Source organism: Ceratotherium simum, chromosome 17 (assembly GCF_057802395.1).
Source record: "Ceratotherium simum simum isolate JZ-2026a chromosome 17, ASM5780239v1, whole genome shotgun sequence".
NCBI classification, from domain to species: domain Eukaryota; kingdom Metazoa; phylum Chordata; class Mammalia; order Perissodactyla; family Rhinocerotidae; genus Ceratotherium; species Ceratotherium simum.
Window position 1 is genome coordinate 2,553,080 of NC_141916.1, and position 19,486 is coordinate 2,572,565.

Here is a 19,486-nt window from a genome sequence, read left to right on the forward strand (position 1 = left end):
CACACCCACGGTTCAGTTGTCTCCTGTATGTCCATGACTCCAAGGTCCAACTGTTAAATCTTACCAAAAAGTTCTTTTGCTCATGCATTAAAAATCACAGTTCCCTGCCAGCTTCTCTATTTTATCATCATTGGTGCTCATTCTCTCTGGTTCTGCTAAAATAATCAGATATTTCACCCTTTCCTTCAGCCCCCACATCTAAACCATTAACCAATTCCCCAGTTACTCCTTTTTTTTTGTGAGGAAGACTAGCGCTGAGCTAACATCCGTTGCCAATCCTCTTTTTGCTGAGGAAGATTGGCCCTGGGCTAACATCTGTAACCATCTTCTAGTTTTTACATGCGGGACGCCACCACAGCATAGCTTGATGAGCGGTGCTTAGGTCCGTGCCCAGAATCGGAACCTACGAACCCCGGGCCACGGAAGCAGAGTGCATGAACTTAACCACTACACCCCCAGGCTGGCCCCATCCAGTTACTCCTTTTTAAAATTTCTTGGGATACCCTTGTCAGCACACCTCCAACCCTAACCACTTGATGCTTACAGACCCAAGCAGCCTCCCAGCTGGCTGAGTTCACTCTGGCTTGCCCATTCGTCCCCTTGGGCTGTCTTCCACACAGCTGTCACAATCGGTTGCTTTAGTGCTTTGCTCCCATTGAGAGCAGTAGAGTGGCTCCCCGGTTAACCCCCCACCCTCTCCTGTCCCATCCTATTGTACTCCACACTTCCACTATGGAGAGAGACTCATTTTCTTCTGCCAGCCATGTAGTTCTCCATCACTGGCTGATTTGCTCAGAGAATCAAATTAACAGTGACCTGAGTAAAACTAAGTTAGAAATATAAATTAAATAGTCCATACATTTTAAAACAAAATACGACTTTTACCTAGTCACTTGCATTAGAATGGATGACGGAGCATGACCGTCTGTGGTCAGATGTGAGTTGCTAGGTCTTCGCTCATTTGGTGTATCTGACTGGTCCTCCCCACAGACACATCAAGCACCTTGCCAGCAGGAGCTGGGTGTATCATTTACTCTCTGCCACTCCCCTGCCCAAAGCAAGCACTCTGCACATTCTCAACTTAGCCAGGAATCGAGTTTCCTGTTCTGAACCCAGTGCTCCCAGGGAGCATAAACTACCACACTATACACAGGAATCTGAGTGGGTAACAACAGCAGATGACAAAAAAATTAAAGGGTTTGATCTCTGCCTATTTAAAAACTGCTGTAATCTTTTGACTTCAGTGAATATATTATTCACATAAAAATCCTGTAAGATCTACTTGTGTTTAGTTTCCCAAAAAAACCCCTGAATTTTCACCCAAATGCTGAATCTGGGTAATGATCTCATTTACGTCACTGTATAAGGAACATCAGTTTAAACTAGGTTCATAACAAAATAGTAAAAATTCTCTCCATACCCTTTCAGACAAATCAGAATAGAGAAATTATTGACGGCCTATAAAGGATAAGAACCTCATACACGTTAAAAATGATACCATGCTTTTCTAACATCACTGAATTGTCCCAGTGGAAAGTTCTGAGCGAGTTGAACAGACTGTCACCTACGGAGCTTTGTTCGTCTGCTGTCTTTCCTCCCAACAGCACGGAAGCTCCACGTGGGCAGAACATCTCTGCTGTGTCCCCAGCGTGGTGGACAGGGCCTGGGACGCGGAGGACACACAGGACTGAACACATCTATTGATTCTTAGACACAAAAAATCAGGAAGATATCCCTAATTTTGGATAAAATCTTTAATGCTTACAGTCAGTAATCTATAGGTCACAAACAAGGGTATTTTAAGGGAGGAAGCTCAAAATATGCAACATGTGGATACTTTTTTAAAAAAACATCTGCAGCATTTAGAAAACAGACCTATTTAGCAGTTAAGTATTTTATTTCTACCTTTCAAAGAAAAACTAATGTCAAGCCTACAAACTCAGTTGCTCCATTAATAGGTTTAGGAGCCAATTTTGACAAGTGTCATCAATAACCCAACAAAGACACATTTTTCTCTCCACAGTCAGTTAAAGGAACGTAGTTCAGTTCTACTCTCAGTCTATTACACTTCTCTCAGGCATCATAAAACACCAGATGTAATGATGCACTGTAACAAATTATAGAACAGGTTTAAAAAAAACTGAGTCCCATAAATCACAATTTGTTACGGCTCACTGATAGTTTAAGAGAGATAAGCCTGCAAACACTAAGATTTCTAAGATAAGGTTGTAGGAGTATTAATTACCAACTACTCTAAGTCCTTTCCACATTTCCAAGATTTAGAAGCGAGGAGACGGAGTAGCAGACAGTTAAACTCGGCAGACAGACTGAAGCGAAGGAAAAGGAAGAAGTGCAGGGTGAGCCCCGATTCTAAGCTTGCCGCCCGCCTGCAGACGAGGTGATCAACAGAGGAGCAAAGCTCACCTTCGTGAATGGAGGTTTTACAACGTTCTACACATGATAGCCACATGTGGTAATGACGATCCATTCAAGAAAAAGAAGCTGAGTCAACATCCAAGTCAAAACAGCGTTTCTACAACTTTTCAGAAAAATTAAGTGAAATATCACTCCGGTTTTCTCCTAAATTCGTTTCTCTAAGTATCTTTGGGGACATGAAAATGAACTCGTGACTTTTCTGGCTGAATTATTTAGTATTTTTCCATTCAAGCACCAGAAGAGTCGACCTACATAGGACTTGCATTCCTACGCTGCAGTCACTATTCTGTATGGGAAACAATGTGCTTTCTACCAAACCACAGCCCATTTCCATTAGCAAAATAGAAAATAAAAAACAAAAAAAAATACTGACCTAGAGGATGGCACTGGCATTCACGTCACTCTGACTCCTAGGGAGTAGGTGCTATTATCACTCCATTTCACAGCTAACCAGGGTCACACGCTAGGGAACGACAGGGCTGGGATCAGAAAACCCAGGAAACCTGGTTCCAGGGCCCACATTCTTATTCACATACTCAATTGTCCATTTTGTACCCCCAACGCTTGTCTGTGCTTCACGTGTTGTTTCCCACCAGATCAGTGGTTACCAGTGGGGCAATTTTGCCCTTCGATGCCCTCTCCCCAAATCTAACTGGGGGACGCTTTGCAATGTCTGGAGACAATTCTGGCTGTCACAACTTGGGGGTGGGCTGGTATTACTGGCATCTAGTGGGTAGAGACCAGGGATGCTGCTAAAAATCCTGTAATGCACAGGATGGCCCCTCACAACTCATTATCTAGCACAGAACATCCCTAGTGCTGAGGCTGAGAAACCCTACGACAGAGGATAAACTCTAGGAGGTCAGGGTCCAAGTTGACCTTGACTGCTGCTCTATCTTCAGACCTAGAACCATGCTTGACACAGAAGCACTTAAATCTATCTGTTGAATACTTATCTGTCTTTAAGAGCCTAGAACTCAGCCTGGTGTGTAGCTGCTGGTAGGCAATATTTATTAAAGGTAACTGAACAAATGGTACTGCCCTCAAAGAGGGTCACAGGATGTTAACAGGACACAATAAGTTGAAGCGATTTTAGTGCTCCACAATCCCACTTTTTTGAGGCTTAATTTTCTCCCAACGACTACAAATAAAACCAGTTCTGCTAAAACAAGTCTTTTAGTTAAGTGGGGCTTCTGAGAGAACAAACATTTTTTTTTTTGGATCCATGGAACCTTTAAATACACAGAACTCTGAGTTAAATATGTAAGCAACACTTTTTTCTTCTTCAAATGAAGGCCTTCAAATGTCCCATTCGAATAGCATGTATTTAGGGGATTAGCAGACACCCCTAAATGAGATGGTGTCACTAGCTGATTGCTGAGATGCTCCAGTGGCTGGCAAATACTTTGAGAAAGTTTGAGTTAAGATTTGTTTAAAATTTCAAAAAAGAACAGAATTACAGCACACATAAGACAAAGACAGATCTATTATCTAAAAACAAAGTAGTACCTGAGTCCACTCAAAAGATTTTACAGCTGTAATAGTTTAAGTAAAATTTCATCCTATATTTTTAAAAAATCCGTAAGCATAACATCTGTCAAAGTATTTTCAATTCTTCCTCCTACACCTCAAAGAGCTACTGAACATTCCCCAGAGGCATATATTCCTAAGTAGTACTGCCTGATTTACAAAACTCTTTCCCAAAGAAAAATTCAGAAAGTGGTCATGTGGATATTTAAACAATACTAGGAAAAAAATCTGACATCTTTCACTCATCATTTCTGTAATTAATGAATGAGTCCAGTTTGCCCAAATGTTAAATCATGAAACCATACTATGTAAAATGCACCTATTATATTTAATAAGAAGTTAAACGCATATTTATGTACTAGCACTGTTAAACATTACACAAAACACATTCAAGTGGCAAGTAATTATAATGCAAGCCCTTGCATGGCAATCCAAATTTATTGAACTACTGATGCTAAGTTATACAAAATTGCACCACTTTAATTAAGGCTTTTAGTTTACATTTGGCCACCTCAGAGTAGTTGTAACATTAGGTTGGTCAATTTAAATACTGTGGCTCCCTGTTGGATAGACACACAATCTTTACACCCAAACATTAATGCATACAAAGCAACAAGGCATTGTTAAATAAAACAGCAATAGTTACTGCAACTTAGGCCTTGTGACCAATTACACATAATTAAAATTACTTCCCACATTCACATCCACAGTACTCGTCCACCATTTAACATCTCAACCAAAACGTTACACATGTGAAACAATCACTAACAGGCAAAAATACTAAACCTGTATATTTGGTATTGCAAATACACTTATGCATGAGCAAGCAAGGGATTCACAGTGAGAATCTACAGCTGCAGAAGCCTGAAAATGATTTACAAAAATTGTTAAATCATTAAAAAATTGTTTGAAAATATACACTTCTTGTTGTAGACCCCCACTGTACACACAACTATAAACATTGTTCCCTATGTAAACAAAAAAGGAAACATACAATAAGAGATTTGAAAAGTCTGGACATTTCCTTCCCAACAGATATTAAAGGCAACGTCTTTCATCTAAGACATTATTACTGAAAGGACTATCATATTTTAAAGACAAGATCACTGTCTCCACAGGTTTTTTAAAAATTAAAAAAACTATATAGCTGTGTTAATCAAAGCGCTTATTTGTACAATACAATGATAATGACCTTGAATTTCTTAAAAAAAATTACAATAAGCTACAAGTATCAAAGAAGCGAAGTTATCTGGAGTAGTCTATATAGGAGCTCTTTGGACTTTCTTTTATTATGCTAAAATAGTGGTGCTTTTAGGATTTACATTATTGTACTCTCCAATACAAAGTATGGGGCGTGTAAAGTATACAGTACACCATTTTCATACATGTACAACATTGGTGGATGAAAATGTCTCTTAGCAGTAATACTGGATAGTAGCCTCTGGTTTTACCAGCTGCATACTCTAGGACTATTCTATAAGTAAAAATCTCTCTTGTGATACTGGAAAGTGATTAGAATGTGCAAACTGATGTAGTAGCTTTCATCCGCCTCTTAAAGGGTACCACCACAGAAAGTCCATTTAAGATGTTGGTAGGTTTAACAAAGTTGGAATGCTGGCACTGTTGAATTGGGCAACAGTTCTTCAGACCTGTCAAAAGGAAAAATTAAATTAATTGAAAACATGAGCCGAAAATAGCACACTAAAGATCCAAAAAATGAAGTGTTAGAAATGAATGTAATACAGGCTCTCATCCTTGTCATTTACATTAATGACAACACACCACAATTCATAGCAAAGCAAAGCATGGGTAGATATTTTCATCTTTTTGGAATGACTTCATCTATTCTGCTACCCTCTGGAAAGTCAGTCAAATGAAAATTTTAGATACAAAAAGGGAATGTACCGTAGTGCAAACTTCTGTATATTATCCTCCAAAGATTAAAAGCAGGAAAGAAAAAAAAAAACCCACCACATTAAAATTTTAGGTCAGGTGAACTTTATTAGAATTAGGATTAAAAGACAGATAGCAGTTAGTATTTTAAAATGGGTGATCCTATAAGAGTGTTTCCAATCCTAGAATTACATCCTAAGTGTAGAATGCCCATCTAACCAGGGTTTCTAGTACCAGAAAAATCAAGACCTTTCTTCCTTCCTCTGCCAAAAAGAGCACCTAAAAAGCTGCTTCAGAGAAGCAGACAAAATAGAATTTATTTTATGATGCCTCTTTACAGTTGAAAGTTATATACTTTCTAATTCCATATTTAAACAGATTCTGTCAACTTTAAGATGGATGTCAAAAAAAGCTGGTATTACACTAAAATCATACGTAATTAAACTTAAAAACTTGTGAGTGATGTAAAAGAAGTAAAATCAGGACTCACTGTCTGCCAAATATTTATTTACTTTGGATGATTTTCTGCATACATGGCCAGGCTAAAAAAACGTTTCCTTTTTTTACTGTTTTCCTCGGATCAGACTTATTGCAAGCTCCAGAAACACTGTTAATAAAGATGTGGCTGCTGAAACCATTTTCACAAACACTTTAAACTTTAGGTCCTCACTTAGAGTCTGAATAAGTCTGCTAAGTTTTCTACATCCTAGCAGACTGACTGGAGCAAACTGGAAAGGACAGGTGGGCATGTGTGAGCTCAGGCACGTGTGCTGCTAAGAACGGGCACGTGGTCAGGAATGAGAGGGGGTCGGTCTCTATCAGATAGCCTTGGACGGAGGGTAGCGACAGAACCCTGAGAAGATACAGAATCAGGCCGCTGTGGTAGGACAGGGCCATTCAACATAGGAAGCAGCAGAGCCATAAACACCACAAGTTCCCAAGGATAAGATACAGTAAAATGTGGTTTAATGATCACTGAGCAGGAAACCATTATCTGGCAAAAAGCAGCAGCTAATAGTTGAGGGTCTACCACGCGCCAGGCACTGATCTAACTCCTTTACAAGTATTAACTCATTTAATATGATTGTTGTCGAAAACTATATCAAATGGTTGTACACTCAGTTTTCCTTTGCTGCCTCATCTCTGGGCTGTATTTGTGGTTCTCTGCCTGAAACTCTTCATCCCCTACACAACTTCTGCTTATCCCTCAGATCTCAGCTGAGATGTCTCTTACTCTGACAGAGTCTCCCTGAATCCACAATTCACATGACTGGCTTGGTGCCCCAGTTACATGCTCCCATATATATTACCCATATTACCACATTATGTACCCGTAACAGCATAGTGACTAAGCACGGACTTGGGAGCTAGTCCATGGCTCAAATTTAGAGCCATGCACTCAGATCAATGGATTCAAATACTGGCTCTGCTATTTACTCACCGCAGAGCTTAAACAAGTAAAAATCTTTTTGTGCCTCAGTTCACTCATCTGTAATATATGGGTATAATAATAGTTCCTGCCTCATGGAACTGTTTCAAGAATTCAATTAATATATAGACAGTACTTAAGAGTGGCTGGCATATGATAAATGTCTCAGGGGTTCCTATTATCAGTACTATGCTGGATTTATTCTATCATAGCATTTATCATATTTTGCAGTTGTCTGTCTAACTCTTCCATTAGACCTTAATTAGCTTAAGGCAATGAAGAGGCAAGAAGAGAAGGTTGGTTTTGTTCACCACTGTACTGTCAGCATAAACCAGTGTCCCGTTGGGGCATAAGCATACAAAGGACGAACTTATCCAGAATATCCACATATGTGGAATACTTTACCTCTGATGATGACAGGTACATGAAATAATTATTCTAAATTACTAGAATCTAGTAATCTATACTAAATCTATACTAAATCTATACTAAATTACTAGAATCATACTAACTCATGGATATCTTAAAAAGGAAGTAACCATTTCTTTTTTAGAACAAAAAAATTCTATACTTGCTTTCTTGACAGAGTGCCCTTAATGAAGTTGAGGTTAAAAGAGGGGGAAAAAAAAAAAGGAAAAGATAAATTAACATACCTGGCTCAGAGCTACAATGCATTTAGTATATTAAAGCAGCTGACATGATGACTTTTTGCGGGCCTTCCCAGGCACTGGAGTTTTTCTGTTAATTTGCCGCACTAGGTCATAAAAGATCTGCAAACATATTTTTTTTTAATTTACAAAAGAGAAAATCCAAAAACAAAAAGTAAAATGAAAAAACTGAACTTTCCATGGATATAAATGAACCCCAGAAAGCAAATATTCTGTTCAGTTAAGGAATGAGTAAAACCAGGTATTCTTGTAACTGCCAAGTTCCTTTCTGTTTATTTTTGGGGAGGGCTAAAATTGTTCTCCTTAAAGTAAGTACCGAGCTGAAGGACGTGCAGAGATCTTATCTTAGTTCAGCTAGAACATTTACCATCATCCAAAGAAAACAATCCTTTACTCTTCTTCCCATCTTTCTGTATCTTTACTCTACAACCTGACTTTAAGCCCCTTCAAGGCAAGAACCGTGCATGCCTTTTTGAATCTGTCTCCATCTTTTACATAACATCCTTCACAAACCTGAAGACTTCATTTATCTTCCTCACCCTGTCCAGTCTTCCTTTTTTTCATGGTAAATTCCACTATACCAGCATTTAATAGAGGCTGAAACAGCATTGTGTTTATTAATATTAACATGCATATATTTAGTCTAAGATTTTTGCCTTTAAGATCAACCAAGCACCTTGAGTACATTAACTTGGGGTTGTGTTAATACACAAACATTATTTTCCATTAATTTTGAATGCTGAATTCCAAATCAAGAGTTTTTAAAGTATATTTACCGTACCTCGTTAACATTTATTTTTGATTTTGCAGAGGATTCTAAGAATGCACAGTTGTTCCACTGTCTTGCTAGATTTTGACCTTGTTCCTTTCCTACAACTCTTTCATCTTCCAAGTCACACTTATTACCAACCAGAATCATTGGAACCTAAAAATATATTTGTGAGGGTAAAAACAAATAAGTAAATAAATATGCTATATAAATTCAAATCAAAAGAATTCTTTTTTTTTTTTTTAAAGATTTTATTTATTCATTTTTTTCCCCCCAAAGCCCCAGTAGATAGTTGTTATGTCATAGGTTCACATCCTTCTAGTTGCTGTACGTGGGACTCGGCCTCGCGTTGGACGGAGAAGTGGTGCCTTGGGGCGTGCCGGGATCCGAACCCGGGCCGCCAGCATCAGAGCGCGCGCACTTAACCGCTAAGCCACGGAGCCGGCCCCCAAAAGAATTCTAAGAGTCAACCTTAAGGATTACTTTTTATATTATGTCAGAGAAAAATACTAAATTAATAATGTGTAATAAAATTTATACTTAAAAACAAAAGCCTTAATGTTAATTTAAGAAACTTAATCATGAAATTTTTAGAATACAAGCTATGATCTACTTATAAGAGAAAATAACCCTTAAAAAGCATATCACAATGGATTTTTAACTAATTATATAGAAAGCAAAACAAAATTTTTTTAAAAAGGAAGTACAAAAGGGTGTTACTGTGAAAAGCCAATATATTTCAAAATTTTAGAACATTTCTCTAAGAGATGTGAATCAACTTCAAGTTTTCTGGTTTCCTGACATGCATTTATCAAAAAACCATTCTCAATTTCATAACACAAAAAGGAGAAACTGGAAAGCCCCTAAAGTAGAATTTTTAGTTTCTCATACAGTCTACAAAATCCAGAAAGTAAAAGCATCTTAATTTACTAAAAATCTAGACTACATTAATCACATGTTTGGATACATGTGATGTTTGTAATTTTAACAAGGACACTATAGAAAAAAATAATACTTATTCTGCAAAACAACTATTAATCATTTAGAGATTGGCTTTCTAGAGAATTCTTGGAAAAAAACCCAAACTAGAAAATCAGGAATTTGGGCCTTTTTAAGGACAGATATAGAACATTAATAAATACTTGTTTAATGCAACTGACAGAAGAAAACTACAGTAGTTACCAGAGACAGTAGAAAACAGATTTACTACCTGAGAAATGCTCACTGAGGCTGAACACGTCAGGCCCCCCAGTTCTCCGTTTTAGAAGTCCAGGAAACTGCAGCATTTCCTATAGGGGCCTCCGAGCTCTCACAATATTTGCTACAATTAAACTATATACTGTACAGTGGTTCCTAAAAGTGTGGTGTCCAGACCAGCAGCACCAACACCATCTGGAAACTTGTTAGAAATGCAAACTCCTGAGCCCTGTCCCAGACCTGCTGAATCAGCAACACTGAGTGAGACCTGGCAATCTGTTTTAACCAGCTTTACAGGTGATTCTGACACAAGATTGATTTCAAGAACCACTGCTATATCTAGTGTGATGAGGAATTCAAGTAATCCCTTTGAAGTTTTCTATAGGGATTAAGCTCCATTATGGTACATTCTGAAGGGGCATGTAAATTAATGTTAGAATCTAATATATTTGTTGGCTTCCTTCTAAAATTATTATTATTATGCTCCTTCTCTGTCAGCTATGAGATATGTTTACCTGTAAGTCCTGATTCTTGTTAAAAAGCCTCTTAAATCTACCAGAAATGTGGCCAGAACATCATTTGCTCTATTAGTAACATCTGCCACCCACATGGCTCCTTTCTCCCCACCAAACGCATGATTTAAAAATAAGGGTATAAAATTTATTTTATATAGGTTAAGGGGAGAGGAGGGTATATTTCTCATTTTCCACATTATATATATTTGAAAATATGTATGAGTGTTAAAGATATTATTTTTGCCTTTCAAGGAAAAAGTTTTTGAAAAACAAAAAAATCCCCCCAAATACATGAACTTTAAATTGGATTTAAATTCAATTTTTTAAATTGGCTATCACTACAATAAGAGTTTGAAATACAATATATGTATTAGGAAGTCAGCTTACATCATCAGTATCTTTAACTCGAAGAATCTGTTCTCTCAGATCCTGTAAATCATTAAACGTGGACTGTGCTGTGATGGAATAAACTAGTGCAAAGCCTTGTCCGTTCTTCATGTACAAATCCCTCATCGCTGTAAATTGTTCCTACAGCAGAAAGAAGGGATCATGAAAAAACAATAATGTGTTGATAGTTAACTTGACAATTTTCAAAGTCTATAATTAGAGCTCAATGAAAAATAAAGTATTATCTAACATTGCTTAAAATTACAGTCCATGGCAAGATGCTATTTGAAAAACTGGTATTTCAAGAAATAAGTTTTTTATTTAAAAATAATACAGCAAAGCAGATTTATGTGCAATAAATATATTCAAGTGGGACAGAAATATCCTGTCTCCAAAAGAACAGGCCACAGCACCTCTCAGATACTCCTTCATTAGCTGAATGAATACCAAATATCCAGAATAAACCTCCCCTTCACTTCAGATACCAACAAATCTAGTTGGTCTGCAAATATTTTGAAGGAGGAAAGATACCATTCAAAATACTTCACACGGGCACTGAGGAATGAATGTAACCCCAAGGATTTTCCACATTATTTAAGATGTGGTAATATATCTTAACTTGTTTTAAAAGTGCTAATGAAACTATGAAATTTTCATCCCAACACATTTTCTACTTATTCAATAACTGACCCACTGCAATTACAAAGCACACACACAAAAAGTAGAATTCAAGAGAATAAAAAACAGCTTGAAGATTAAAGCAAGTGGTACCTTTAAATAAGCTTAACTAAGGTGTGTCTCTACAGTACCAGAATTTAAGAGGTCAATACTGCATGAATTATGCATACACTCTGGCACTTAGTTTTACATACCGTTCCTGCAGTATCCAGGATTTCAAGCATACACTGCTGTGCATCTACTTCAACTTGCTGGGGGAAAATTAAAATACACCTTCATTTTTTTATGTATACAAGACTACCTTAATATATACAAAAGCTAATATGATATTTAAAACAAAGAGGTCAATTATAGCCACTTTACAACTCATCTCAAGCAATACTTTAACAAATCAGGAGAAACAGAGCTAGCTAATAAAGGTCCACTGCCCCCCAGACTGTATTAGCTGCAAAAGTCATGTGTTCTTTTCTGTGTTCCAGTGATATCAGAAGTGATTCTATCTCTGCTCTGCCATACTGTAGACACACCTTCAATTCTCTAGACAACAACATCTCTGGAACAAAATTTCTGGTAGCAAAGAAGCAGAGGACAGCTACCAAATTATACATCTTTGTTACCCCTACCCTTTTCATCTAACATTTCCTAGGAAAAAAAACTATTTAGAATTAGATGTAGAAAGAAAAGAGTAATATTGCCTTACACATGGGGTGCAGGAAGGGGTTTCCAGTTTTTCTGGAAGACTGTGGACACAGAGGGAAGAATGGAAACACAGTGTCTGCACAGCAGCAGGGATGAGGCTGGCTGCTCCAGGGTGGGGAGACAACTCTCTCCCTACTGAATTAAAAATGTCTGCACATTAAGTTTCATTGTCACATGCTGTGTCAGCGGACATAGAAATAAACCCTTCTATTATGGGCAGTGGCACATTCTCAAAGAGTTATAAGTAGGAAGGTTAGGGAGACTTCTGTATTGAACATCTCTAAGTTAAAAAGAAGGGAGCCTAAGAGTATTCATTCTGGGGGTGGGGTGGGGGAAGAAACATGGAGTTACCACGTGAAATGGATGGCCTAGCTCTCAAGTCTGTGTGTCAAATTACAATTTTTGGGTCAGGATAAACTTAAAATTCTCTGAGAGAGAGAATAAGAGAGAAAGAGAGTGAGAGCAAGTGTTTAAGATTCTCATAAACTGGTAAACACACAATGCCAGGAAATAATCAAGTGTGAACTTCCCCCACTAATCTTTTAATTAATGCTGCTTCTTCATCCTATTTTGTAAACAACATTCAATTATTATAAAGCTAAAAATAAGAATTTATATTTACAGTCAAGTCAAAAGCAAAGGCCTTCTAAAGTAACATATACCTTTCTATAAGAATCTTCTATCGTAGGATCATATTTTTCGACAAAAATTCCTTGAACAAACTGTACAGTCTGAAAAAAATTAACATGCCATTATACTTCTAAGGAAAAGAACAAATCCAAATCTGTACATTTCTAACCACCGATTTCACATGGGTAGTTACGCCATTGATGAAAACACATAACCACTACTACATCTGAATGTATGTATTTGATGAGAAAATTACCTTAGAAAGCTTTTTTTGAAAATTAATAATCACTATGCTCCTTATTAGCTAATTCTAAATTTAGACATCATATATTTAAACCTTTAAAAATATCTCCTGTTTCAGTTTTAAGGGCTTAATTTGAATCTTATTAAATTGGCTGTTTTGTGTACACACGTGCACACTTAAGACACCTCCCACCACTTTGGATATATTTACAAATGAAACAGCAGCTCACGCCCCATTGTATACATCTCTCAGTCTGACCCAGCATGTCAGGTTCTGTGCCAGGTGGCCACTCTAAGTGGCCAAGTGAGATGGTCAATCTCTCATAGTGTGGGGCTTTGCTAAACTCTGAACTATTCATCAAGTTATTTTCCCCAAGTTTCCCCCTTCCCACCCACCAAGTGTCTTCTTTCTTGTTATAATATCCCCTGATGACAAAAGATGGCTACGAAAATAATGTAAAAACTGGACAAAGGTAATAAAAGGTTTTATCATTTATAAGCTTTATTTAATATTTTCTAACATCAAATATATATTATAAGCCAACTCACAATGAGAGAAACCAAAATTCATTCCTATCTGGCTCTGAAATGCAGACAGACACATATTTACATGCTCTGACCCTCTTGCTTAGCCCAAAGATTCTGGTATATCTCATGTTGGTCTGGAACCAATGTTCTAGAGAGAGCATAATCTACCCAGATACAACTAAAAGTTGATGAGAAGTACAAGAAAAATATTATATTGCTTCTAAAATCACTATGGGATTTCACCTTGACAAATAATCAAAACCTAAAACTCCCCAGAAAAAGAACAGGTCTAGGAGTGAGCAGCTTCGGCACAGCGAACGACTTACCAGAGCAGATTTTCCAACGCCTCCCGAGCCAAGCACGACTAGCTTATACTCACGCATGGTGCAAACTCGTCAGAAGCTAGTACCTTATTAAAGAAAAAAAAAATTCTTAAGTAATATCTTTGTATTTATGTGCTTATATAAATAAGACATTCAAGCAAGTAGATTTATTTAAAATGATTACTTTACCATACCAATATGGAGCATTCTATAAACAGACTTACTAAACAATGCTAAAGGTAGGGCTTTTGATAACACATCAGAGTAGAAAGAAACTGCAGAATTACAGACATAACTTTCAGCCCTATCCTAAATTCAATTAGAATAGAATATTTACTCTGTTGAGAATAAAAAAAAGGGAGGAGGCTGAAAACAGCAGGATGCGGTATTCTACTAGTTACAAGATGGCAGTGACACACGTTTACCCCCTTTCCTGAACCATCTGTAGCCGAGTCACAAGTAGATGAGTGCCTACTGAGTACAGGGCTGTATCCAATGAACAACAACAAAACCTTTCTGCCCCCGTTAGCCAATATTCTAGTAAAGATGAACAGGACAGGGCTGGAGTCTGCACACAACTTCCACCCACCACCTGCTTCTGTACATGAAGTGCTGCTGACATACAGCCACGCCCACCATTTGCGTACTGCTTGTGGTTGCTATCTTGCTGTTATGGCAGAGTTAAGTAGTTACGACAGAGGCCATCGGGTCCGCAAAGCCTCCAACATTTATAGAAAAATCTTGCCGACCCCTGGGGTACATGAATGGTGAATGAGTCAGTGCAGAAAGCAGACCAAATATCTCTTCCTGAAGTGGGGGAGCAAAGAGCCTGAAAATGGTCAGGAATCAGAGGCAGAACTCAGGAATATGAGTGCCCAGACTGAAAAAGTCTACTGAGTGCTCAGTATGATGAAACAGCTGAAACCAAAACAAAATAAAGAAACAACCCTTACCAAGCCTTATCATTATAAAATTTCAGTATCCTAAGGATACAGAAAGAAGATCCTAAAAGGTTCCAGGGCGGGGGATAATATGAGAATACAAAGCTCCCACATTCCTCGAAAAAAATGATTGGTCAGTGGCCTGGCCATGGTACAAAAGTAGCCACCAGAACAGGTTTTCAATCTTCTTAATCAAGAAAGGATAGATCTTTAGTCACAGTAACAAGTAACTACCAGAACGGGTTTCCACACATTTAATCAACCAATAACCACTACTATGCTTCTGCAAACTAGTGGACTATCGACGACCCCTCACTCCTGAAGGTCGTCAATAAAGAACGGACTCACTTTGGCGGAACAGCTCTCTGCGAAATCTCGTTCTATGTTCTCTCCTTCCAGCCCAGACTCTCAGATAAGACAGCCTCTGTTTCCCTCTCCTCTGTGCCATTCCTGTGTTTCTCCTTAGGACGCCATTCCAAAACTCCCTCCTTCATTTCCGCCTCTAAATTCACGGCCTATCTACTATATCTCCTCTGTTCCTGAATGGGGAAAAAAACCACAAAACCCCAAAACAAAACAAAAACCAAAAAAAGTTAGCTGCTGACTTCCCCACTTACTAGTTGCTATATTTCTAAACTTATTGAACCCATCACTTCCATAGATTTTTCTCCAGTTCTTCAACACCGTCTCCTTAACTTCTGTGAGCTGCATGGTTCTTACCAGATTATAATTTTAGGAAGAGGATATGAAATAAAAGTTCAATCAACTTTCAGCTTTAAGAATATGCCACATTGTAGGTTGCCTATAAATTTGGGACAAATAAAGAAAGAGTCTTCATCACTCTTTTTTTTTTTTTTCTTTTTTTGGTGAGGAAGATCAGCCCTGTGCTAACATCTGCCAATCCTCCTCTTTTTGTGCCGAGGAAGACTGGCCCTAGGCTAACATCCGTGCCCATCTTCCTCCAGTTTATATGAGACGCCGCCACAGCATGTCTTGACAAGCGGTGCGTTAAGGCGCTCCCGGGATCCGAACCAGCGAACCCCGGGCCGCCGCAGCGGAGCGCGAGCACTTGACTGCTTGCGCCACCGGGCCGGCCCCTTCATCACTCTTTGTAAAAATGTAACTGAAGTCAGGTTTATTTCTTTAATGTAAAAAATCATTTAAAAATAGGATTACTTAGATGACAATTCTATTATCAGTGCCATGTACACATTACCCAACCACACAGACGTATACTGATCTATTTGAGAAATATTCTTAGGGTGCTAATGAAAGACACCCCTAAATTTGTTTCTGAACCCAACTAGAGGAAATGTGGTAACTTTGGGGACAAGAATTTCCTAAACATCACAAAGACCAAACCAAACACTTTAACACAAATAAAATTAGACTCATCTCCCTGCATTCTTTTATCCTTTATGTAGCTGGGCTGTATCACTTTTTTGATGACTTCTTTGCCATTCTTTATCTATAACTTAAGAAAAAAAAGGACTCACTTGGATAAACACACATCAGAATGCCAACCAATCAACACCTGTCTTCGCCTGAGTGACAGCACTTCTAAGACTGGCATTAACTCACGCCTGCCTTTGAACGTTTGTCAATCTTTGAATTCTGAAATTCCCTAAAACCCTTAGACTAGCAGTCTGCTCTGCTCAGGAGCAGCAGTGTCTGACCAGGATAGCTTTTCCTTAAGTAATCAATAACTTCAGCTTTGTGGGTTTTGTTTCAGGTACTGAATGGTGTCTCTCATTCTTTTGACAGCTGACCAAAGACCCTCATCTGGCATCATTCCAAATGATGTCCTTGCACAAACGTGTGCTCAATGGCTGCCTGTGTCCAGCTTCTGTTTGTTCTTTGAATGTGCTAACAGACGGGTCAGTCTCAACAATGATGGGAGCTCCAATTGGTTCCTTGAGCTCACACTGCCAAACTGATTTTGTTATCCTAGGATTTGTACCAAGTAGGTCTCTGTATAAGAAAATGAGGCCTTTGGGTTTTGGCTTGGAGGTGTGCTATTTGGTAAATATTTTTGCCATTAGTTTATTTCTTCAGCTACTTGCTTTGCTTTTGTTCATCTATTTGTGCAAAATTCTGTTTCATTTTCTTTGTTCTGTCCTGCACTGCCATTTCAGTTTATTGAATAAGGGAGTGCTCCATTTGGAATGGAAGGAGGCATGGTGAGCCTCCAATCCAACTCAAACTGGCCCCAAGCACCAAAGGCTGAAGATGAGTAAAACCAGTGACCACTTCAGGCACAGGTGAGTGACTGGTCAAACTTCTTCTTGGGTCCCTTACAAAATCTTCACGATAAGGTCAATAACTTACGGGGTTGTAGATTAGGGGCCCCTTCCTAACCTCTGCTCGGTCAGGGAACCTGAGAATCTGTTTGTAAGGACACGATTGTCAAAAAAATTTTTTAAAGGACTCAAATTATTTTTATTTAGGAATAATTTACATCCAGTGAAACAAGCAGTTTTTTTGTTTTTGAGAGGAAGATCAGCCCTGAGCTAACATCTGATGCCAATCCTCCTCTTTTTGCTGAGGAAGATTGGCCCTGGGCTAACATCCGTGCCCATCTTCCTCTACTTTATATAGGACACTGCCACAGCATGCTTGACAAGCAGTGCGTTGGTGCATGCCCAGGATCCAAACCCACGAACCCCGGGCCACCGAAGCGGAGCGTGCACCCTTAACCACTGTGCCACTGGGCCGGCCTGGAAACAAGCAGTTCTTAAGCATTACAGTTAAATGAGTTTTGACATATGCTAATACCCTCGCAATGACAAACATAGCCCTCATTAAGATCTAAAACACTTGTATCACCCACCAAGTTCCCAATGTGCCTCTTCCCAGTTTACTACCCTGACACGTTTTTTCTCTTTTTTTTTTTTTTGTGAGGAAGATCAGCCCTGAGCTAACATCCATGCCAATCCTCCTCCTTTTTTTTTTTTTTCCCTTTTTCTCCCCAAAGCCCCAGTAGATAGTTGTATGTCATAGTTGCACAGCCTTCTAATTGCTATATGTGGGACACCGCCACAGCATGGCCTGACAAGCGGTGCGTCGGTGTGCGCCTGGGATCCGAACCCGGGCCACCAGTAGCGGAGCGCACACACTTAACCGCTAAGCCACGGGGCCGGCCCCCCCGACACCTTTTTTCTTGACTCTAGTGATCTCTTAAAATTATGAGACAAAATAACATTCAATAATCAACTTCTTTAATTGGTATTCTGGGGCCTGAAAATAAAATGACTAAGATAGTCTCTCTTTACTTCTCCCCAGCTCAAACCTTGGGAAACCTATCCTCTTTGAATCATTGTCTCTCTATTTACACTACCCATAAAACCCTTCTATCCTTTCTGCTCCTTCCTTTACCTCTGAAATGAACTACCTTTCTTGAGGGTTTCTCAGCAACAGAACAATTATACTAAACAACAGCCTCTTTAATTGCTAGATTTGAAGGCAGAGCTATAGAAATTGAATTTAATACTGGTCTAGAATTTAGTTCAAGTTATGTGTAAGAATTTTCCTAAATCTCAGGAAGAGCAACAGAAATTTGTTGCAGAATCTCAATTAGCCCAGAATATTTAAAAAACTGGCCTTAAGAAAACAAGAACTTATCTAGGAAGTACATACACTATTTCATAAGTCTTTCTTAAGGGTAGATTGGTCAAGATTTAAATTGTAAACAAAATAAAAACTGACTTCAGGAAACTTTTAAAAATATTGGTAGACCCAACAGCTGAGGTAAAGGGAGATATGTCCCTTCTTTCTGTAAATGGGCTCAGACTTGAACAGGAAACTGAAAATGGAAAACTGGTAATTTAGAAAATCTACGACAGCTGAGCATTTTCAGAGACCCTCACAAAGTAAACAAGCTAGAAAGAAAAACTAAACTAAAAGGTCTTTGTTTTCTAAGAAATGGGAGCCTATGGACGAGGACACCTGTACACACTGCAAGAAGAGCCACGGGGAGAACCAACGTCCCACGTTCACTAAGAAATGGAAGTAGAAAGATCCAAAATCTGTCCCTTAATCCCGCTCCAAGGGCAACAGTCCCCTCCCTGCCTTTTCTCCACTGGGGTGGGAGTGGATTGACTATAGAGTCACAAAGGAATTTTTTGGGGGTGATGGAAGTGTTCTAAAACTGGTTATAGTTCTAAAACTGGTTGTAGTACTGATTGCACAACTGTATAGTTACTAAAACCAAAAACACTGACACAACTGAATCAATAAAAAATTATGATTTATAAAAAGTAAACAATTATGGGAATTGCATTTTTTAATGAGATGGTTGGGGTCCTTTTCCCCAGTTGCTTCATTTATCTAAATGAATATTACATGTTGCTAGAATGAGTGAGGTTCATCCATATTATTGCTTCTATCAGTAATCTGTTTCTTCTATTTCTTATTATTGATAAAAAATACATCCACTGTAATGATATATGACATTTTCTTTATCCATTCACCAGCTGATGGACATGTGTTGTTTCCAGCTTGTGGATATTATAAATAATGCTTATCAATTTGTTGTAATTTTAGCAACTCAACCAAGAAGAATTCTTACTACTTTCCTATGGTCATAGGAAATTGAGGATATTTCAAATTTTGAAGTAGAGA

The 19,486-nt window shown here is 38.4% G+C and overlaps 1 protein-coding gene and 1 long non-coding RNA gene across 4 annotated transcripts in view; one reads left to right on the top strand and one right to left on the bottom strand.

Moving 5' to 3' along the window:
* Positions 1 to 19,486, top strand: part of LOC147914675 (uncharacterized) — a 36,079-nt gene that overhangs the window by 15,130 nt on the left and 1,463 nt on the right. Inside the window, exons 2-3 of one of the 3 annotated variants that reach the window (XR_015554910.1) lie at positions 17,002 to 17,127; positions 18,786 to 19,291. This is a non-coding gene — a long non-coding RNA (uncharacterized LOC147914675). Of the gene's footprint in view, positions 1 to 1,428; positions 4,881 to 17,001; positions 17,128 to 18,785; positions 19,292 to 19,486 lie in introns of those variants that run through there. The other 2 variants (XR_015554909.1, XR_015554908.1) reach the window with 2 other exon arrangements.
* RAP1B (RAP1B, member of RAS oncogene family) overlaps positions 4,371 to 19,486 on the bottom strand; it is a 44,870-nt gene continuing 29,754 nt past the window's right edge. The window contains exons 2-8 of the mRNA XM_087442048.1: positions 13,929 to 14,011; positions 12,864 to 12,932; positions 11,697 to 11,753; positions 10,825 to 10,965; positions 8,738 to 8,881; positions 7,942 to 8,058; positions 4,371 to 5,615 (exon numbers count right to left, since the gene is read on the bottom strand). Of these exons, the coding sequence (XP_087298174.1) occupies positions 7,972 to 8,058; positions 8,738 to 8,881; positions 10,825 to 10,965; positions 11,697 to 11,753; positions 12,864 to 12,932; positions 13,929 to 13,985 (555 nt within the window). The 5' untranslated portion in view covers positions 13,986 to 14,011 and the 3' untranslated portion in view covers positions 4,371 to 5,615; positions 7,942 to 7,971. The remainder of the gene's footprint in view (positions 5,616 to 7,941; positions 8,059 to 8,737; positions 8,882 to 10,824; positions 10,966 to 11,696; positions 11,754 to 12,863; positions 12,933 to 13,928; positions 14,012 to 19,486) is intronic.